We start from the raw sequence: 21,963 nt of genomic DNA on the forward strand, positions 1-21,963 counted from the left end.
AAGAGTTGAAAATTAATTTCATTCATAGCCAATGGTTATTCAGTCATGCTGATGTAACCATGACTCCATGAAAACCCCAAAGGGTTTGGAAAGCTTCTGGGTTGGTGAACATGTACAGATTTGGGGAGAGTGGCATGCCAGGAAAAGGTGTGAAAATTCTGCACTCCTTCCCACATACCTTGCCCTCTGTATCTCTTCCATTTGACTTTTCTTGAGTTATATCTTTTTATTTATTTTTTATTCATTAACAAAACTTATATAATTGACATATAACATTATATTAGCTTCATACAATAGGATTAAAACAAGATTAGATATATGTATGCATTGTGAAATGATCACAATAAGTGTACTAAACATCCATCACCACAGAGTTACAAATTTTTTTTCTTGTGGTGAGGACTTTTAAGATTTACTCTCAGCAACTTTTAATTATAGAATGCAGTATTATTAATATACAGTTAATATCTATGGGTGTGTGTGTATATTTATATATAAAAGAAATACCATGCTGTACATTACATCCCCAAGACTAGTTAGTTTATAACTGGAAGTTTGTACTTTTTGAGCACCTTTACCTCTTGCCCACCCCCTGCATGCTGCCTCTGGTAACCACCCATCTATTCTCTGTTTCTGTGAGTTTGGTTTTCTTTATTGTTGTTTTTGTTGAACAGATTTCACATGTAAGTAAGACCGTGCAGTATTTGTCTGACTTGTTTTACTTAGCATAATGCCCTCAAGGTTCATTCATTGTTATTACAAATTGTGGGATTTCCTCCTTGCTTTATGGCTGATACACATATTCCACAACTTCTTTATCCATTGTCTGTCAATGAACACTTAAGTTGTTTGTGTAAATGCTGCAGTCAATATGGGTGTGCAGATATCTTTTTGAGTTGGTGTTTTTGTTTCCTTCAGATAAATACCGAGAGGTTGCTGGATGATATATATGGTGCTTCTTTATACCATTTTGTATGGTATCTGCACCAATTTACATTCCCACCAACAGTGCACAAGGATTACTTTTTCTCTACATCTTTATCAGCATTTGTTATTTCTAGTCTTTTTGATAATAGTCATTCTACCAGGTGTTAGGTGATATTTCATTGTGGTTTGGTTTGCATTTCCTGTGTTAGTCTCTCAGTCATGTCCAACTCTGTGACCCCATGGACTGTAGCCTGCTAGGCTCCTCTGTCCATGGAATTCTCCAGTTGAGAATACTGGAGTGGGTAGCCATTACCTTCTCTAAGGGATCTTCCCAACCCAGGGATCAAACCCAGGTCTCCTGCATTGCAGGCAGATTATTTACCATGTGAGCCACCAGGGAAGATGATTGTTTGTATCAAGCAGTCCCTTTTCATTTACCTGTTGGCTGTCTGTGTATTTGGGGGGGAAATGTCTATTCAGATCCTCTGCTTATTTTTTTAGTTGAAATTTTAGGGGTTTTTTTTTTTTGATGGTGAGTTGTGGAAGTTCTTTTATATATTTTGAGCATTAATACCTTATCAAATATAAGATCTGCACATATTTTCTCTCATTCATTTTTTGATAGTCTTTTTTGTGCTATAGGTTTTTAGTTTGATGTATTCCTCCTTGTTTATTTCTGCCTTTGCTGCCTTTCCTTTCAGTGTCAAATCCAAAAAGTCATTTCTAAGACTGAGGACAAGGAGCGTATCACCTAAGTTTTCTTCCAGGATTTTTATGGTTTCTGATCTTATGTTCAGATTTTTAATTCACCTTGAATTACTTTTTGTGTGTGGTGTGGAGTTATACCCTTTTATTGTTGTCATTGTTTAGTTGCTAACTCGTGTCCAACTTCCCTGTGTCCTCCATGGACTGTAGCCCTCTTGGCTCCTATGTCCATGGGATTCTTCAGGCAGGAATACTGTAATGGGTTGTCATTTCTTTCTCCAATATCTTTTTATAATAAACCAGTAATCTAGTAATTGAAATGTTTCTCTGAGTTCTGTGACCCATTATAGCAAATTAAATTGAACCCAAGGAGAGGGTTATGGAAACCTGCTTTATAGCCACCGCTCAGGTGGCAACCTGGACTTGGAATTGTCATCTAAAGTCAGAGGATGCCATGGGTGTTCAGTCTTATAGAACTTGGCCACGGAATCTGAATGCTATCTCCAGTGTCAGAATTGAGTTGAATTCTAGGATACATAGCAAATAATAAGTCATTAGCAAAAAAGCATAAAGCAATGTATACATTAAAATGATGTATAACATAGCCACATTTATTTAAGAATGTACTCCAATATCAAATAGCAAAATTCAACAATGGAAAACTGCAATTAATTTTGCACCAACCTAATATATTTGGGTAGAGTGTTCTATAAATGTCAGTAAAGTTGGTTATAGTATCATTTAGGAATTCTTTATTTTTACTGATGTTTTCCTAGTTTTTCCTTTAATTGCTGCAGGATCAGTGTCGAAATATTTAAATATAGTTGTGGATTTGTTTATTTTACCTTTTCAGTTCAGTTCAGTCGCTCAGTCGTGTCCGACTGCGACCCCATGAATCGCAGCACGCCAGGCCTCCCTGTCCATCACCAATTCCTGGAGTCTACCCAAACCCATGCCATTTTGCCTTTTAGCCTTAGATATAAATCTCTGTTTGGAAAATAAAAATAAAAACAAAAATAAATCTCTGCTCGGTGCATATATATTGAGTTGGCCAAAAAGTTTGTTCCATAACATCTTATGGAATAACTTGAATGAACTATTTTAGTCAGTCCAGTAATTAGGATTTATGCGTGTCCTGATGAATTGCTGTTTATCATTATGAAATACCCCTTTTTATTGCTCACAATATTCCTTGTTTTGAAGTTTACTTTGTTTTATATTACCATAGTGATATTAGCATTCTTTAGATGTTAACACTGTGTGTTTTTATATACTTTTATTTTTAACATACTTTTTTATATTTCAAATGTGTTTCCTTAAGACAGTGTATGGTTGTCTTGCTTTATTATTTACTCTGTTAGTCTCTGTCATTTAATGAGCATGTTTATACCATGTATATTTAGTTTTTTAAAAATGATTTTTGTGTTTTAAATCTAATTTTTACAGGTTTTTCCCTATTTTTTCTTTTGGATTAATTTTTAAAATTAAAAATTTTAGAGCAGTTTTAAGTTCACAGCAAACTTGAACAGAAAATACAGGGAGTCCCCATATTTTCCCTGCCCCTACATTCAGGCAGCGTCTCTCACTATACCATGAGCATCCTGCAATAGAGTGATACCTTTGTTACAGTTGAATCTTTACTGACACACCATAATCACCCAAAGTCTATAGTTTATATTAGGGTTCACTCCTGATACTGTAAATTCTGTGGATTTTGACAAATGTGTAATGACATATATCCACCATTGTAATACCACACTGTATAGTTTCACTACCCCTCACATTCTCTGTGCTCTTATCAGCTCTTCTCTTCCTCCTTTCTAGCCCATAGCAACCACTGATCTTTTTGCTGTTTGTATAGTTCTGCCTTTTCCAGAATGTAATATAGTTGGAATCATACAGTATGTTGCCTTTTTATAGCCTTCTTTCATTTAATCATATGCATTTAAAGTTTCTCCATGTGTTTTCATGGCTTCATAGCTCATTTCACTTTAGTGCTGAGTAATAGTCCATTGTGTGCATATATTGTAGTCCATCCATTTACCTCCCAAAGGACAGCTTGTTTGCTTTCAGGTTTTGGTTATGAATAAAGCTGCTGTAAACAATCTGTGTACAGTTTTTTGTGTAGACATAAATTTTCAGCTCCTTTGAGTAAATACCAAGGAGCATGATGGCTTGATTATATGATGAGAGTTTGGTTTAGTTTTGCAAGGAACTGCCAAACTGTCTTCCAGAGTGGCTATATCATCTTGCATTCCCACCAACATGAGAGTTCCTCTTGTTCCACATCCCCAACAGCATTTGGTGTTGTCAGTGTTTTGGATTTCGATCATTCTACTAGATGTATTGGAGAAGGAAATAGCGACCGACTCCAGTATTCTTGCCTGGAGAATCCCATGGACAGAGGAGCATGGTGGCCTGCAGTCCATGAGTTGCAAAGAGTCGGACACAACTGAGCAACTAATACACACTAGCTGTATGGTGATACCTCACGGTTGTTTTAGCTTACACTTCTCTAATGACATTATGCTGAACATCTTTTAATATGCTTACTTTGCTGTCTATATATCTTTTTTTTTTTTTGTCTATATATCTTCTGTGGTGAAATGTCTGTTCAGATCTTTTGCCCTGCTTTTAATTAGGTGGTTTTCTTATTGTTGAGTTTTAATGGTTCTTTGTATATTTTGTTTGACAAGTCTTTATCAGTATATCTTTTGTAATTTCTTTTTTTTTTTTTTTCAGTTTGTGACTTTTCTTTTCACTGCCTTTATATTCTGTCTTTCACAAAGCAGAAGCTTTTTATGTTAATAAAGTCCAGCTTGTCAGTTATTTTTTTTATAGTGTTGTATCTAAAAAGTCATTGTCATACCCAAGGTCATCTTGATGTTCTCTAATGTTATTATCTAGGAATTTTAATAGTCTGTATTTTACACTTAGGTCTGTGATCCACATTGGGTTAATTTTTGTGAAGGGTGTAATGTAAGGTCTCTGTCTAGAGTCAAGTTTTTTTTGCGTGTGGCTGTCCAGTTGTTCCAGCACCATTGTTGAAGATTCTCTTTACTCCATTGTATTGCTTTTTCTCTTTGTTGAAGATCAGTTGGCTGTATTTTTGTGGACCTATTTCAGCATTCTTTGTTCCCTTCCATTGTTTTGTTTGTCTATTCTTTTGCCATTACCAAGCTATCTTGATTACTGTACCTTTATAGTAAGTATTGAAGTCAGATGATGTCAGTCCTCCAGTTTTTAAAAAATATTTGTTTATATTTGGCTGTGCCGAGTCTTAGCTGCAGCACTCAGGATCTTCCATACTTGTTGTGACATGTGGGGTCTTCTGTTTGTAGCAGTGGGATCTTTTTCTTTTTTAAGTTGTGGCACGCAGATTCTTTATATACAAACTCTTTAGTTGTGGCATGAGAACTCTTAGTTGTAGCATGTGGGGTCTCATTGTTCCCCAACCAGGCACTGAACCTGGGCCCCCTGCATTGGGAGTGGGATGTGTTAGCCACTGTTCCACCAGGAAAGTCCAGTCCTCCAAATTTGTTCTTCTCCTTCAATATTGAGTTACTTATCCTGGGTCTTTTGTCTCTCCATATAAGTTCTAGAATCAGTTTGTTGATATCTCCCAAAAAGCCTGCTGGGATTTTGATTGGGATTGGATTGAATCTGTAGATCAAGTTGGGAAGAACTGACCTCTTGATGACATTAAGTCTTCCTGTCCATGAACATGGACATTTCTCCATTTATTTTGTAGTATTAATAGCTCTTTGATATCTTTCATCAGAGTTTTGTATTGTTCTTCATATAATTTGTTAGATTTATACCAAAGTATTTCATTTTGGGTGCACTGACTTAAATGGTCATGTGTTTTTACTTTTGAGTTCCACTTCTTCCTTGCTGGTATATAAGAAAGTGATTAACTTTTGTCTTATTAATGTTGTATTCTGCAACATTGCTATCATTGCATAGTCATTCTAGTTTTTTTTTGTTGACTCTTTGGGATTTCTTTATAGACAAATATGTCATCTTCAAGCAGAGGTAGTTATATTTCTTCCTTCTGAATTATTATACAGTTGACCCTTGTTGAATATTGTGGGGGTTGGGGGCACCCACCCCTTGCACAGTCAAAAATCTGCATATATCTTTTGACTCCCCCAAAACAACTACTGATAGCCGACCGTTGACCAGAAGTCTGGTAACATAAACAGTTGATTAACATGTTTTGTATATTAAGTGTTATTATATACTGTCTACTTATGATACAGAGCTTCCCTGGCGGCTCCAATGGTAAAGAATCTGCCTGCAATGCAGGAGACCTGGGTTCGATCCCTGAGTTGGGAAGATCCCTGGAGGTGGGCATGGCCACCCACTCCAGTATTCTTGCCTGAACAATCCCCTGGACAGAGGAACCTGGCAGGATACAGTCCAGGTGGTCCCAAAGAGTTGGACACATCTGAGTGACTAAGCACATACTTATGATACAGGAAGCTAGAGAAAAAAGTTTTTAAGAAAAGCATAAGAAAAATGTATTTACAGAACTCTATTGTATTTATCAATATCATAAGTTTACATTGTTTATAGGATGAATCATCTGTCAGTACTTATAGCAATAATGTCTTACATGATACAAAACATTGTATGTATTTTACATATTATTAACACTAGCTGTCAAAAATGAAAAGGTAATGTGAAACAAAATTAATGTTAATTATAGGTACAGTGATTCATACATTGATATTGTAGAAGCAGCAATATGATTGTTTTATGATAACCTAAAGTAATTGATATGATTGCTTCATGGTTGCCTAGCCTCTATACAACACTATGACTTGTCATAAAATTTTTATGACATACAACTTTATAGTTACATTCATAATACAGTTTTGGGAACATTGCTACATTTTTTAAAAAAACCACTTATCTGTAACTATAGGCTGATGAGCAGTTTCTCCAATTAGGAAAGGTATATTGCACAGTAATATAATTCTTTGAAAGTACAGTTATAAAGCAGTAAGAAAATGAACACATTGTTAATTTTATCTTAAATGTCACTCATCTTATGCCTGTGTATGGATAGACCAGTATCTGCATGTATTTTATATGTTCATGACATATGTTTTTAAATTTTTTTGAATATTTCTGGGCTACACAGTTCACCTACAAGTTCATTCAGATTTTCATAAATCTCCATCATTTTATATATTGTTGAAACAAATCTGTAAGTGAATCCATGCAGTTCAAATTCATGTTGTTCAAGTGTCATCTGTGCTTTCCATTTCCTCCTTAAACAGTGTTGAGAAGCAACAGTGAGAGAGGACATTCTTACCTTGTTCCTGATTAACTGTTTTTTATGATTATATTTTATTGCTGTTATTTGGTTATTAGTTGTAACTCTTTAAAAAACATTTTTAGGGGATTTGGATGTTTTAGGGCTTTCAACATATACTTTAATTTATCAAAGTTGGTCCTTGTGTAATATTACACTATTTCATGTAGATTAAGAACTTTAGAACAATAGATTTACATTTCACTTTTCCCATCTTTTGTGCTGTTGTGATACATTTTAATTGTATATATATGTTATATGTTCCTTAACACATTTTTGTTTTGCTTTAAAGTATTTATTTTGATAACAGTGATCTTCTGTTGCATTTAATCCCATTTAGATTATTTTTCATTTTAGATATTTTTCATTTCTGCATATTCCACTTAGATCTTTTTTATATCCTTTATCTCTTTATTGTGTTCATACTTTCCTTATATATATAACTATTTTTTGGAAGCACTGCAGCATGTGGGATCCTAGTTCCTTGACCAAGGATCGAAGTTCCTCGACTAAGGAACCTAATTCCTTGACTGCTTCCTCTGCAGTGGCAGCGTGGAGCCCTAACTTCTGGACTGCCAGGGAATTCCCTGTTTTCCTTTTTGATATGGTCATATTCTCCTACCTCTTTGCATGACTGGCAACTTTGGTTAGCTGCTAGACATTATGAATTTTTCATTGTTGAGCTTCACTCAGTTAATTTACTTGGACTCAACTGATTATTTTGAGTTTTGCTTTTAAGACTTGTTAGGGCAAGTACTGGGGCTTCCTGGGTGGCACAGTTGGTAAAGAATCTGCCTGCCAGTGCAGGAGATGCAAGAGACGTGGGTTTGATCCCTAGGTTAGGAAGATCCCCAAGAGTAGGAAGTGGCAACCCACTCCAGTATTCTTGCCTGGAAAATTCCACAGACAGAGGAGCGTGGCGTGCTACAGTCCATGGGGTTGCAAAGAGTTGGATACTACTGAGCCCTAGAGGGTTATGGTTAGGTTAGAGGGTTTACCATCCATTGAATTTTGTTCTCTTAAAATTCATCTGTTGAAACCCTGACCCCCAATGTATTAGTATTTGGAGATGGAGTCTTGGGGCAGCAGTTAGGTTTAGATGAAGTTGTGAGGGTGGAACCCTCATGACAGGTAAAAAGAGAAACCAGAGAGCTTGCTCTCCTTCTCCATGTGCATATAACGAGGAAAGGCTGTGGGAGCATACAGCAAGAAAGCGAATCCAAACCAGGATCCAACTGTGCTGTGTCAACTGAAAAAATGCACAACCCAAGAGCTAAGAGTTATGTTTTATTCAGCAGACATTCTTAGTATTTCAAGCCTAGGAGACAGCCTTTCAGATAAATGCCGAGGAGACTGTTCTGAACAGGAAGGTGCGGGGTGGGGGGGGCAGGAAGGATATATAGAAGTTTTTGTAATAATACCAGGTAGTCGGAACAAAAGACTACTGTTAATAAAAGAAAACTAGATAGCTCAAGTTATGGAATTTAGTTAGCATTTTTCTGTATAGGGGAAGATGCAAGAGTCTGGGCTCACTGAAATCATTCCTTTGGTATGCACCTCCGCTATTTGGGGCCAGTGCTCTGTGTTTTCTTATGCTCCTCTGTCCAGTGTAGCTGTGTTCTGATGGTGGGCATTCCTTATTTCTCCCTTAGGATTCATGTCTGGGGTGGCTGCAAATTGCTGATGACTGCAACATCCTTTATTTACTGATATGGCAAGCAATGTTTTATCCCTGGTGGCTCAGCAGTAAAGAACCTATCTGCCAGTGCAGGAGACAGGATTGATCCCTGGGTCGGGAAGATCCCCTGGAGAAGGAAATGACAATCCACTCCAATATTCTTGCCTGGAAAATCCCATGGGCAGAGGAGCCTGTAGAGGAACAGGCTATAATCCGTGGGGTTGCAAAGAGTTGGACACGGCTGAGCAACTAAACAACAATTTTATTTTTCAGATGGAAGCCTGATCTTGGGCTTCCAGCCTCCAGAATTGTGAGGAAATGAATTTTTGTTGTTTGCAGCCACCTAGTGTCTGTTATTTTGCTCTGGAACCCTTAGTAGACTAAGACTTCTAATCCAAAGAAACCTTCAGTCTAGGGCTAATTTGGCTCCACCACTGAGGCATTTCCTTTCTGAGGAGTCACCTGGATGTGTTAAGAGAAGGTCCTTCCATCCTGCCTTCAGTCAGTTCAGTCGCTCATTCGTGTCCGACTCTCTGCGACCCCATGAATCACAGCATGCCAGGCCTCCCTGTCCATCACAAACTCCCGGAGTTTACTCAAACTCATGCCCATTGAGTCGGTGATGCCATCCAGCCATCTCATCCTCTGTCGTCCCCTTCTCCTCCTGCCCCCAATCCCTCCTAGCATCAGGGTCTTTTCCAGTGAGTCAGCTCTTCGCATGAGGTGGCCAAAGTATTGGAGTTTCAGCTTCAGCATCAGTCCTTCCAGTGAACACCCAGGACTTCTCTCCTTCTGGATGGACTGGTTGGATTTCCTTGCAGTCCAAGGGACTCTCAAGAGTCTTCTCCAACACCACAGTTCAAAAGCATCAATTCTTTGGTGCTCAACTTTCTTTATAGTGCAGCTCTCATCTCCATACATGACCACTTCCTTAGTGGGAACAGTTAATTTTTCTCAACTCCATGTGAGCTCTGGGTGTTGTGTGGCCTGTTGCTTCTTGTTTGTTTCACCAGAATCAGAGAGCATCCCCTTCCCCTGCCTTATGTATAGATCACTCGTCATCCAGAAACTTCAGGAGTCCCTCTGCAGATCTCCAGAGCTATCACTGTCTGTGCCAGTCCCTCTTCTCTATGCCTGTACATATATTAGCATCCTTGTCCTTCCCAAACTCGAATTTGCCTTCTCAGTTCATCTGTTTCTATTACCTCTTTCTGGGCTGCAGACTGAAAATTCTCCAGGCTGCCAGGTGGGGCAGTTTAGGGCCCTCCACTCAGTTGTGCATTGTTATTTAACATCTGTAACTCGTCTGTAACTCTAGCTGTTTATGGCAGGAGGGTGGGAGTCATAACTTTGTTTGGAATGATAGAGATGTTTTAATACAGAAAACTCGGCCTAAAAAAGGTATTCATAGTCCTACTACCAAAAGATAGTTTTCACTCCATTCCTTTCATAGTGATTTCCCCATTTTTTAGATCTCTTTTATTTTTCTTGGCATCTCCTGTGCTGGAGAGACCTCACACCAATCTACTCATCTTCCTTTATAGGTAAACTTGTTATATGCTTGTCAATGCCTGTCTTTATCTTTGAAATTCAGAAGATTACAATGAACTAACTGTTGGACTCTTTCTCTTTTATTTTATTAAAAAGTTTTGCTGCAGTACGTGGACTCTTGACTTAGCACACAGGCTCTGTGGGGTCTTCTGTGGTTATGGCTAGGAATCTAGGTGGCTTCTCTCGTAGAGCACGGGCTCTAGGGCATGCCAAGTTTAGGACATTTGCGCCTGGCATGGCTCCAAGGAGAGGAGTTAGACACAGAGACACTTTTTCTATATTTATTTTCCTTTGAGTTTCATCCTGTGTTTTGCAGCCCTAAGAATTCTTCATAGATGCAACTTGATCACAACATTTCACTTCTCGTTGGAGCTTTTTGCCACCAAAACTATTTAAATCTTTCTCTAAGAAGTAGGCTTTAATTCCTAAATTATATATTTGAATTTCCTGGTTGGACAGACTCTACATAATTATCAGATCCTACATAATTCTATTTATAAAAAGTACAACTTTCTATTCCTTAAAATTGTAGACCTATAAATTTGCCAGGTGTTGCCTCAGAACTCTACAAGTATATGTATGTGTTTTTATATTCATAGAAAAATAATAGATACATTTGTGACAAATTTGTTAATTTGAGAATTTTTTGATCATCTGTGTTTTATATTTTTTTGTAGTAAGCATATATTATTTTTGTAATAAGAAAAACATGTTATTAAATCAGTTTCTCCTTTGTAAAATGAGGACTGGAGTTTCTTCATTTTTTTCACCTGTAAGAGGAACAGGCCAACTTGTTCATTAGTATCCTGTGTTTTCCCATTTTCCTGTTTTATTTCACAAAAGCTAGTGGTTAGAATAATTTAAACTATTTTTGCAAGACATGAATAATCTTTTTACCACATTCTATTCAGTTTCCTTTATTTTGATCTTTTTAGGGTAAGTTTAGATGAGAGATGAAAATGTGAATTAGCAAGTATGGGTTAGCCATTATCATTCTAGTGAATGAAGCCTCAGATACTCTAGCCAGTCCAGCTCTTCAGAATTCTTTGCCTGAGTGTGTAAGCCTAGAGCACAGCTAACAGTGATGTTACTTAATAGGTTATTGACTGGAAGAGTGTTTGGTTCAAGTACAGGGATCTGGCACTTCTTTGTTCTTTAGCCTTACAACCAAGAGTACTGACAGTGAAAAAAAAAAAATGAATCAATAGTTGATCTAAGAAAGAAATGAGAAATTTTATTGGAGCCAACCTGAGGATTATAACCCATGAGGCTGTCTTTCAGAAAGTTCTGAAGACTGTTCCACTTGTTAGAGGTCAAGGCACAGTTAAATCAGTTTTGAGACCAAGAGTTATACATCGAAGTTTACATAGTCCAACAAGGTAAGTAGTGGGTTGTTGTGACCCTCTAGGATTGAGAAAGGAATGTTGTCTCCTAGGGAGTTACTTTGCTGGAGCCAGAAGGAAATTGTGTGTGTTTTCTTGTTGTTTTTTTTTTTTTTTTTTTGGCAAGTGGGCATTCCTGTGTCTTCCAAGGGAACCTAATTAATGTATAATGCAGACATACAGTACACACTAAAGCGAGTAATAGCTCAAATGGGCAGAGAGAGAAATTTATGTTTCATTTTCCTGTCCTGTCTTAAAATAATTTTACTTCACAGTACCCTGTCCTACCCCACATTTAGAAAACTTTATTGTAATATTCAACATGAGATTTAAAGTAGGTAAACCTGGAATCATAAACAAAGTTCTGGTCTTGAGTGAATTGAAAATCAGGGCTGGGTGTTAGTTTGCAACTGACTTTTGCACTCAAACAATTGATAGTTTTTACATAAATTAGATTCTGTGATTGGTGTTGTATATAAGAATAGAAACTTTTTATTTATTTATTTAAGAAAAGAAACTTTAAACATTTTACTTGGTGACCTGGCTTAACTGTCTCGGAAGAGTAACCTCAACAAGTAACTGGATATGTTACACAGTTATGTGGTTCTCTGAAAGGTACGTTTTCTGTCCAATGTAGAGTAGCTGTTCCCTGCCTGTTTTTTCCATGAGTTCAGATGCAATTTTTAGTTTGGCAAGTCAGATTCCATGCTTACCTAGTTTCTAGTCAGATGAGATACTTAGCAAGTATTTGAGCGGTTGAAAGCGTCACCTCTCTGTGTGTCTGTGCCAGTTTTGTGATCTTAATCAGAAATATATTAATGTTTTACCGTATGGCCAAACGGTCTGCAATATATTCTTCTAAAGATGTTACTTCTGTTCCTTTCTGCTTTTAGCTTCATGCATCTTCTTTCCAAAATGCTTCCACCCTCAAGTTTCTAAATATCACCCAGGTGTCTTACATTTTAAAAAACTTTTCTTATTACAAAAGTAATACAGATTGATTGCAAAAGATTTACAATACAGAAAAGCACAGAAGAAAATGAAAATCACCTACTCTTTTACCACCCAGAAAAGTTGACATTTTCTTTTAAAGAAAATAAAATTAGCATCATTCTGGTCCAGGTTTGTGACTTGCTTTTCTAAGTCAGGATTATGAATTATGAATATTCCACATTGTTAAATATTGTAGTACAACATAATTTTTAATGGCAGTATGGATATGCCATAATTTTTTAACTTGGGGATTTAGGATGTTGCTATTTTTGCTATTAAACATAACCTTATTGTTGAAAATCTTACTCAAATTTGTACAAATCTCAGTTTCTCCATAGGATAAAATTCTAGATAAGTAATCACTACATCTTGGAGAAGGAAATGGCAACCCACTCCAGTATTCTTGCCTGGAGAATTTCACGGACAGAGGAGTCTGGCAGGCTACAGTCCACGGGATCGCAAGAGTCGGACACAACTTAGTGACTAAATCACCACCACCACCACTGATCACTATATCTAAAGAAATGTGTACTCTTACGACTCATGACGTATGTAGTTAATTGTCCTCCATAAAAGTTGTTTCAGTTAACATTCACATAAGATGCTTGTGAATGGGCTTCTTTAATTTGTACCTTTGCTAGTACTCAGTATAAATTGATGCTTCATCAGAACACTGTCCCCTGACCTCTCCTTCCTTACCAACCCTTGTCTAAGTTAGAGCTCCCATTGCTTTCCTAATACTTTCAAGTATAGTATTCTTTGACACTATAGTATTTGATGCTATATTTGACAAAGTATTTGACACTTTGATGCTATATAGTATTCTATGACAAGTCTGTGGGTTTTTCATAATCTTTATCAAAATTGTAATTATGTAGTTATATGACTGTTTCATGGTGGTCTCTCATCATTAGACTGAAAATTCCATGAGGGCAGTGAACATACCTAGTTTATTTACCCCTGTATATTTAGTGCTGAGTACAATGTGAAGTGTGTATTATGTGTTCAGTACATATTTGTTGAGTGAATAAATGAGCATTATTGTAAAAATAATATTCCAATTTGATAGGCAAATATCCATATCTGACTATTAATATCCGTTTATTAGAGGTTGAACTTTTATTCTGTTACTGGCTAGCTCGTGTTAATTTTTTTGAATCAATTCCTTTTTATATCTTTGTCCATTTTTCGGGAGTGTATCTTTTTTATTCAAAGCTCTTTGCTTCTTCTTGGGTCCTGTAGGTTCCTATCTGAATATATATATGTGTATATATATATATATATATATATAGTGTGTTATTTTCCATCTTTATCCCCTTTTATAATCCTTTGTTCACTTGATTATTGTCCATTTTTTTCTGTTTGGTGTGTAGGCATCTGAGACTAAAGCACTGTTGAAATCAGGGTCCCCTCTTGATTACTTTCTTCATGTCAATCACTGATTGCCTCTCACTCTTTTTTTAAATTTATTTTTGGCTGCACAGGCCTTTCTCCAGTTGTAGCAAGCAGAGGCTACTCTCTATTGCAATGCTCAGGTTTCTCGTTGTGGTGGCTTCTCTTGTTGCTGAGCATGGACTCTAGGGCTCGCGGGCTTCAGTAGCTGCCATTCCCGGGCTCTAGAGCACAGGCTCAATAGTTGGGGCACACAGGCTTACTTTCTACGAAGCATGTGGGGTCCTCCCAGATCAGGGATCAAATCTGTGTCTCCTGCATTGGTAGGCTAACTCTTCACCGGTGACCCACCAGGGAAGCCCGACCTCTAGTCTTACTCCCCGCCCTCCCACATTGTAACTATTAACCTCTGCTTACAGATATTTCCAAGATAACCTGGACTTTAATAGCTCTCCCTCACCCCATTCAGTATAAAGTCAGCAGAATTTAGTCTTCTAGCTTGAGGCAAAAAACCTTTTTTTCTTATCTTGAGATGCTTTCTGTTCTTAGCTAAGAGTCTGTCATTTTGACCTCTTAACCCAAGCTTGGCAAATATTTTCTCAAAAGGACCAGTAGTATTTGAAACTTGTAGGGCCTAATGATCTGCACTATAACTACCAATCACTGCCCTCATAGTGCTAAAGCAACCTTGGACAGTATGTGAATGAGTGATATAGAAGTTGTGGTACATATACACAATGGAATACTACTCTGCCTAAAAAGGAACCCATTTGACTCAGTTCTAATGAGGTGGATGAACCTAGAGCCTATTATACAGAGATAAGTCAGAAAGAGAAAGACAAGTATTGTATATTAATGCATATATGTGAAATCTAGAGAGACAGTACTGACGAACCTGTCCGCAGAGCAGCTCTGGACACGCAGACGTAGAGAACAGACTTGTGAATACAGAGAGGGAAGGAGAGGGTGGAATGAACTGAGAGAGTAGCACTGAAACATACACATTACCGTATGTAAAATTAGATAGCCAGGGGAAATTTGCTGAATGACACGGGGGACTCAAATCCAGTGCTCTGTGATAACCTAGAAGGGTAGGGTGGTAGGGGAGGTGGAGGAAGGGTCACGAGGGAGGGGACATTTATATATGGCTATAGCTGATTCATGTTGATATATGGCAGAAACCAACACAATATTATAAAGCAATTGTTGCCCAATTAAAAGTAGATAAATTAAAAAGCTATATGAATGAGTGAATATGGCCATGTTCCAATAAAACTTTATTTATGGATACTGACATTTGAATGTCATAAAATTTTCATGTGTCACAAAAATTACTTTTTTTTTTTCTCCTAGCAGTTTGAAAATGCTGAAACAGTTCTTAGCCAGTTTTGACCCATGGGCCGTAGTTTGCTGACTGTGTCACAAGCCATGCTCCATAGAGATAACTCATGCTTATAATCACCATCCTGCCACTTACCTCCTAGTTTCCCAAACTTGGAATTGATTAAAAGCCATCAAAAATCTGCCTCTGTGTTTTAAGATCCTTTAGCCTTCTGCATAAAACTTGAGGTCATTGAGGCTGTTTCCCTGGTCTCTTTTTTTTCATCCCTGTAGAATCAGCTGTTCCTTCCTCTCTATTATATTCTTCCCTAGTTTCTGTGGAATCCTCCTTTGATTATCTCCTCTTTCTCTTCTTACTGTCTTGGCACCCTGGTTAAAACTCTTGACCTCAGAGCTGTGGTGTTTTAACTGGTCATGCACTGCAACAGTCTAATTTTCTTCTGCCAGATTAAAATTCTGAAAATGTTTCTTCTTTGCTAAAATTCTCTAATACCAGTTTTTGTCTATGTAACCAAGAAAAACTCCTTAGTTTGGCTTTGAGGAGTGGCTACAATATGACCTTAGCCTGCCTTCAGTTTTCTACTACTTTTCTAATGCCTTCAGGCAAACTGTTTCATTCTTTTCTCCTTTGTTACCACGTTCCTTCTACCTTCATTGTCCCCGTTACCATCTCTTTCTACAATATCCTTCATCCTTCAAGGCCTTCCTGAAAGGAAGCCTTCTGTATGACTTGGTATAATATGTCCTTCTGCATTCTTGTCCTTCTTTAATGGCGCTAGGAGTCAGCCAGTGCAAGAGACACAGGTTCAATTCCTGGGTCAGGAAGACCCCCTGGAGAAGGAGAGGGCCAACCCATTCCAGTATTTTCACCTAGGAAATCCATGGGCAGAAGAGGCTGGTGGGCTACGGTCCGTGGGGTCACAAGAGTCCAACAGGACTGAGCGCGCGCGCGCGCGCGCGCACACGCACACACACACACACACACACACACACACACACACAGAATCAGCCTTAAGGTTATAGCTGTTCATGCATTTATCTCGTTTCTCTACTTAATTGTAAGTGGCTTGAGAGGAATGACGCTGTCAAAAGTGACACTTTTTTGTCACCTGAAATACCTAGCATGGTGATAATAAGTAGTTGTATTGAATCTTCAAATGTTGGGATGTGAAGAATCAGTTATCTTTAGATTCTTTTATTGTTCACTGGAAGATCTTTAGGGAATTATCTCATGACAGTTCTAGAAGAAATACAAAGAACCTAAGACCAACGGCTGAGACATTTTGTGAAAGCTAAGTTATACAGTCTTAGTAATCTAACCCCCCCTTCCCAGATCCCACTTTCCTGTCAACCTTAGGAGACAGAGATTATCTTCATTTTTCAGATGAAGAAACTGAAACCTTAAAAGTTCATATACTTTGTAAGTAATGGCAGGCCAAGTGACAATAAGAAGAAATATTAAAAAATAAAAGTTTAAAAGGAAAAAACAAATAGTGATTGTGTTTATGTGATAGGATTTTAGGTAGTTTTCTTTATACTTTTGTGTCTTTTCTAACATATGTGTGTGTACATATGTATATGTATTTTTTTCACATTTACTTAGCTTTAAATACAACTCCATGGTCTTTATTTATTTATTTTTTTTCCATTTTTCATGATCTTTCATTCTATTACACGTCTCCACTCCATGGCTCTTCACTGGACCTTGGTGTCTGGTTATGCTCTATGATACTCTCTACTCCTAACCTCCTATGCTTCCAGCTTATTTTTTCAATTATTCCCATGCATTGTCTTTTTTTTTTTTTTTTTACCATATTGGGACCTCTCTGTACCATCTATTTTTTTCTACTAAAGTCCTCTGACCCCTACTGTCTTATCTCCAGGCCTCACCTATCTTTACTTCCTACCTGATGAGTTTAAATAACCATCCCTTATCCTCAGATTTATTTTTCTACTTTCTCAACTATCTGAGCTCCCTTCACTTTCATGCTGTTGAGTGGGCCTTGCTTCTGAACTCAAAAAGGGAATGCTGAAGCTATCAGGTAGTGACTCTCTCCACCTGCTGACCCTACATTTACGGAGCTTTTCTGAATCCATACTGGTCCTTTTCCTCCTTCATTTTTGTGATGGTGGAAGAGCTCACCCTCCTGCTTTTTAGGGCGAGACATTCCACCACTGCCCTGGCTCCCAGGGACCTTGATTCATCCCATCTCTTCCCTGCATTAATGTGTTTAATAAACACTGAATAATTTTATAAACAGAAGAAAATTAGTAACAAAAATCTTTTCTGGGTATGAGTGTGGGATTTTCTATTTGAAGATTCTAAACCTAATTGTTATAGAGAATGCTAATTATCCTGGGAAATGTCAGTGTTTAGTCTTATAATGAGTTCGCCTACTCTGAATGTATTTTATAGAGTATGAAATGTTACAGTGTTTCTTAATAACAATAGTCTATCTATTTGGATGAAATGTGTTTTCTTTGATAGATGTTTCCTTTATTTACTGTTTAGATTTATCTTTGACTTAAAAAAATTTTTTTTATTATAATTTGAACTTTTATCCCCCTTTTTTCATAGTTGGAGAATACCTTCAAATCAGTTATTGCACAGATTGGACCTGGAGGGACTATTAATCCAGAACTAAAACATAAGATAAAATTTGTAAGTATTTTTTGTTTTTGTGAAATGGATGGGAATAATTGATTATACATTTAGGTATCATTTATGGTTAATTTTACTTGCTTACAAGTATTTTACTTTTATATTTATTCTTGATCTTTTCATATATACTGCAAATGGAGTGGCTAATCTTTTAAGATCAGAAAAAAATGAATTAATTAAAAGTTTTAATGTAATTATTAAGAAACTGTAATTCCTCCATAAATTCTCTTTTCTTCCCCTTAAATCATTGTTCATAGTTCAAGGTCTTTCCAATACCAATTTTATATGTATGTATGTCAAATATTATTCTAAATAGTGCATGGTATCCCATTGTGTTGATATACCATATTTCACTTGTATGATCTGTTATCAGTTAACATTTGGGGTTATTTCTAGTCTTGGCTATTAAAAAATGCTGTAGTTAATGTCCTTGAACATTTACCTAGAAGTAGAGTTGCCAAAGGTATTGAATATTTTAGGTTTTGATAAATATTGCTAAATTGCCCTCTAAGAGGTTTGATCAAATTTACATTCCCACTGACAATGAAATGACACTATCTAATCATCTTGTTTCAACTTAATACCTCTTGATTTTTACATTGAGCATCTTTTTGTGTGCTTCATAGCCATTTATATTTCTTATGTGAATTGCCTGTTCATGTCCTTGGCCTAATTCATTGTTTTTCCTTATTAGTTTGTGAAAACTCTTTAGCAGTTTTCTATTGGGCCAAAGGGTATGTAAACTTAAAATTTTGGTGTGTGCGTTGCTCAGTCGTGCCTGACTCTTCTGACCCCATAGACTGTAGCCTGCCAGGCTCCTCTGTCCATGGGATTCTCCAGGCAAGGATACTGGAGTAGGTTGCCATTTCCTGCTCCAGGGGATCTTCCCAACCCAAGAATTGAACCCGGGTCTCCTGCCTTGCAGGTGGACTCTTCACCAACTGAGCTATGAGGGAAGCCCAAAATTTTGGTGGGAGCTGTTAATTCTGATTTGAATGGTCAGAGCATCATTACAGCTTTTACTGCCTTATTTTATTCTGTTTTAGCTGTTGTGGTTTTATTAGAAATGCAAAAACCTTGGTGCATTCAGGCCCTGTTGTTTTGTTTGGATGTTTGACTAAGTGTCCAACAATTTATTCAAGGATGTCCAATATGACTTTTTTTATGGTAACAAAAAATTAGACAAAAGTGTTCATTGAAAAAGGATTGCTTAAAATAGCCACTCAACTAGGGAGTATCATGCAGCTCATAAAATTTATGTATTATCTTGATTAATTTACAAAGAATTATCTTCTTGACATATTGTTGAACATGAAAAACAGGGTTTATAGAATAACATGTTTAGTGTTGTCTTTTCATGTAAAATCATGAATGATATGAGTGTGTGTGGGCATAGAAAGGTTTCTGAAAGGATGTTTTCTGAAGTGCAACAAATAACTGTCTCTGGGTCACAGGATTTTGAAATAATTTTTACTTTATATTTTTCTGAAGCTTGAGTTAGAATTTTTAATAAGATATATAGTATCTGGAAAAGTCTAGGAAAACATAAAGCTTTTTATACCTTACTGGGATAGGAAATGGCAACCCACTCCAGTACTCTTGCTTGGAAAATTCCATGGATGGAGGAGCCTGGTAAGCTACAGTCCAGGGGTCGCAAAGAATCATACATGACTAGTGAGTTTCCTTTGTAAGTCCACTCCTAGGAATTTATACTAAAAATATTTGTATAAGTGTGCAGAATGCAAATATGAAGATAATTATGTGATATTTGTGATGATGAAAAATAGGAAATAACCATAAATAATTAATTAAATAAATTTAATTATATTGAATATTTGAAAAAACTATAGTTAGTGATGCCATATGCTCAGCCTCTGTACACCGGTGTCAAATCAAATCTCAGATAGAGTTTTGGGTGAAGCAGAAAAGAACAGCTTTATGGCTTTTCCAGGCAAAGGGAGACAGTGTAGGCTTTTGCCTTGGAAACTGTGTGTCCCAACCCAGGGAGTTTGGTGAGGAGTTTTAAGGCAGTGCTTCAAGGGTGGGGTTGCTGATAAGATAGGGGTGTGTGAAGGTCCTGCTGTTCCTTTAATCTTGGGTAGTCTTCTTAATAAGCTTCTCTGGCTTCAGCTGGAATCAGGATTGGAGAAATATCAATAACCTCAGATATGCAGATGACACCACCCTTATGGCAGAGAGTGAAGAGGAACTAAAAAGCCTCTTGATGAAAGTGAAAGAGGAGAGTGAAAAAGTTGACTTAAAGCTTAACATTCAGAAAACTAAGATCATGGCATCTGGTCCCATCACCTCATGGGAAATAGGTGGGGAGACAGTGGAAACAGTGTCAGACTTTATTTTTTGGGGCTCCAAAATCAACGCAGATGGTGACTGCAGCCATGAAATTAAAAGACGCTTACTCCTTGGAAGGAAAGTTATGACCAACCTAGATAGCATATTAAAAAGCAGAGACATTACTTTGCCAACAAAGGTCTGTCTGGTCACGGCTATGGTTTTTCCAGTGGTCATGTATGGATGTGAGAGTTGGACTGTGAAGAAAGCTGAGCGCTGAAGAATTGATGTTTTTTGAACTGTGGTGTTGGAGAAGACTCTTGAGAGTGCCTTGGACTGCAAGGCGATCCAACCAGTCCATCCTAAAGGAGATCAGTCCTGGGTGTTCATTGGAAGGACTGATGCTGAAGCTGAAACTCCAATACTTTGGCCACCTCATGAGAAGAGTTAACTCATTGGAAAAGACCCTGATGCTGGGAGGGATTGGGGGCAGGAGGAGAAGGGGACGACAGAGGATGAGATGGCTGGATGGCATCACCGACTGGATGGGCATGGGTTTGAGTAAACTCCGGGAGTTTGTGATGGACAGGGAGGCCTGGCATGCTGTGATTCATGGGGTCGCAGAGAGTCGGACACGACTGAGCAACTGAACTGAACTGAACTGAACAGGTGGTCTTTCCTGGTATGAAGAATGCTGATACCTTCTGTTTATTGAATTTTAATTCTCAGTTCAGTTCAGATTTGTTCTTTGGAACTCGGGGAAGGTCATGGAGGCTGGAGTCTGTTCCCTGCAAGAAATGGGGGACATGGAAAGACTTCTGTGCCCAAGAGCCCCACAGTCTCCAGTTCAGTTTCACTAGTAAACATGTTGATCCATATTTACTGGTATGGAAAGAGGTCTACATGATGATATTAAAAATCTAGAGAAGCAATGACCTTATTTTCATATTAAAGATATTTTTATGTGCATATGGACAACAGTGGCCAGTATCTTTGCTTAACTGTGTTTTCCAGTGTTTTTTATAGTGTGCATTGTATTTCTTCTCTGCCCTTTAAAATGCTTGAAATTATGCCATAGAATATTTATATTACGTGAGTTAAAGCTAAATATGTTAGCTGAGCTAAAGAACTCAGGAATTTCTGAGGAGTTGTGGCACTGCTGTTTTATGCAGGAGTGATTTCTCAACTCAACTCTGGAAATGTTGGAATTCACTGCGATTTTTGGTTGTTACAACTTTTTTAAAACTAGAAGCTGAGTTTTAAAAATTACTGTGACTTTTAATTCATTCACTTAATAATGTTATTTTTGTCTTTGTTGCTATGTAAATTTATACTTTCTTATTTTGATATTTTGTCACCCAGCATTCCCATTGTCTCTATTTATATTGTATTTCACTTTTTATTTATTAGGTTGTATCCAAGTTTCCAGAGGGTTTGCTTATTTCTAAACTGCTAAGAGAGTTTGAGGTGAGTGTTCTCTCTTGCATCAACCATGGTTTTTTATGGCTTGCATATGTTTCTCATGCTTGATGGAAATTTTGTTGCTACTCCTTGGATCCTCCAAGTCTGTGCTCTAGAACTTAAACATTTTGTTTTGTATTTTGGTAGCTGCTTTTTTACTCAAAGAGTTAATATGATTTTTAATAAATACTTGATTATGCATGAAAAGAATGTTTTTGCCACTATTGTTATATAATTAGAATGAGAGTTAATTTGTTTC

At 37.3% G+C, this 21,963-nt stretch overlaps 1 protein-coding gene across 3 annotated transcripts in view; it reads left to right on the forward strand.

Annotated features, from left to right (window-relative positions):
* Positions 1-21,963, forward strand: part of TDRD5 (tudor domain containing 5) — a 101,327-nt gene that overhangs the window by 31,900 nt on the left and 47,464 nt on the right. For all 3 annotated transcript variants that reach the window (XM_043924353.1, XM_043924354.1, XM_043924355.1), the window contains 2 exons: positions 17,871-17,954; positions 21,654-21,710. In XM_043924353.1, coding sequence (XP_043780288.1) covers positions 17,871-17,954; positions 21,654-21,710 — 141 coding nt within the window. The remainder of the gene's footprint in view (positions 1-17,870; positions 17,955-21,653; positions 21,711-21,963) is intronic.

Source organism: Cervus elaphus, chromosome 14 (assembly GCF_910594005.1).
Source record: "Cervus elaphus chromosome 14, mCerEla1.1, whole genome shotgun sequence".
NCBI classification, from domain to species: domain Eukaryota; kingdom Metazoa; phylum Chordata; class Mammalia; order Artiodactyla; family Cervidae; genus Cervus; species Cervus elaphus.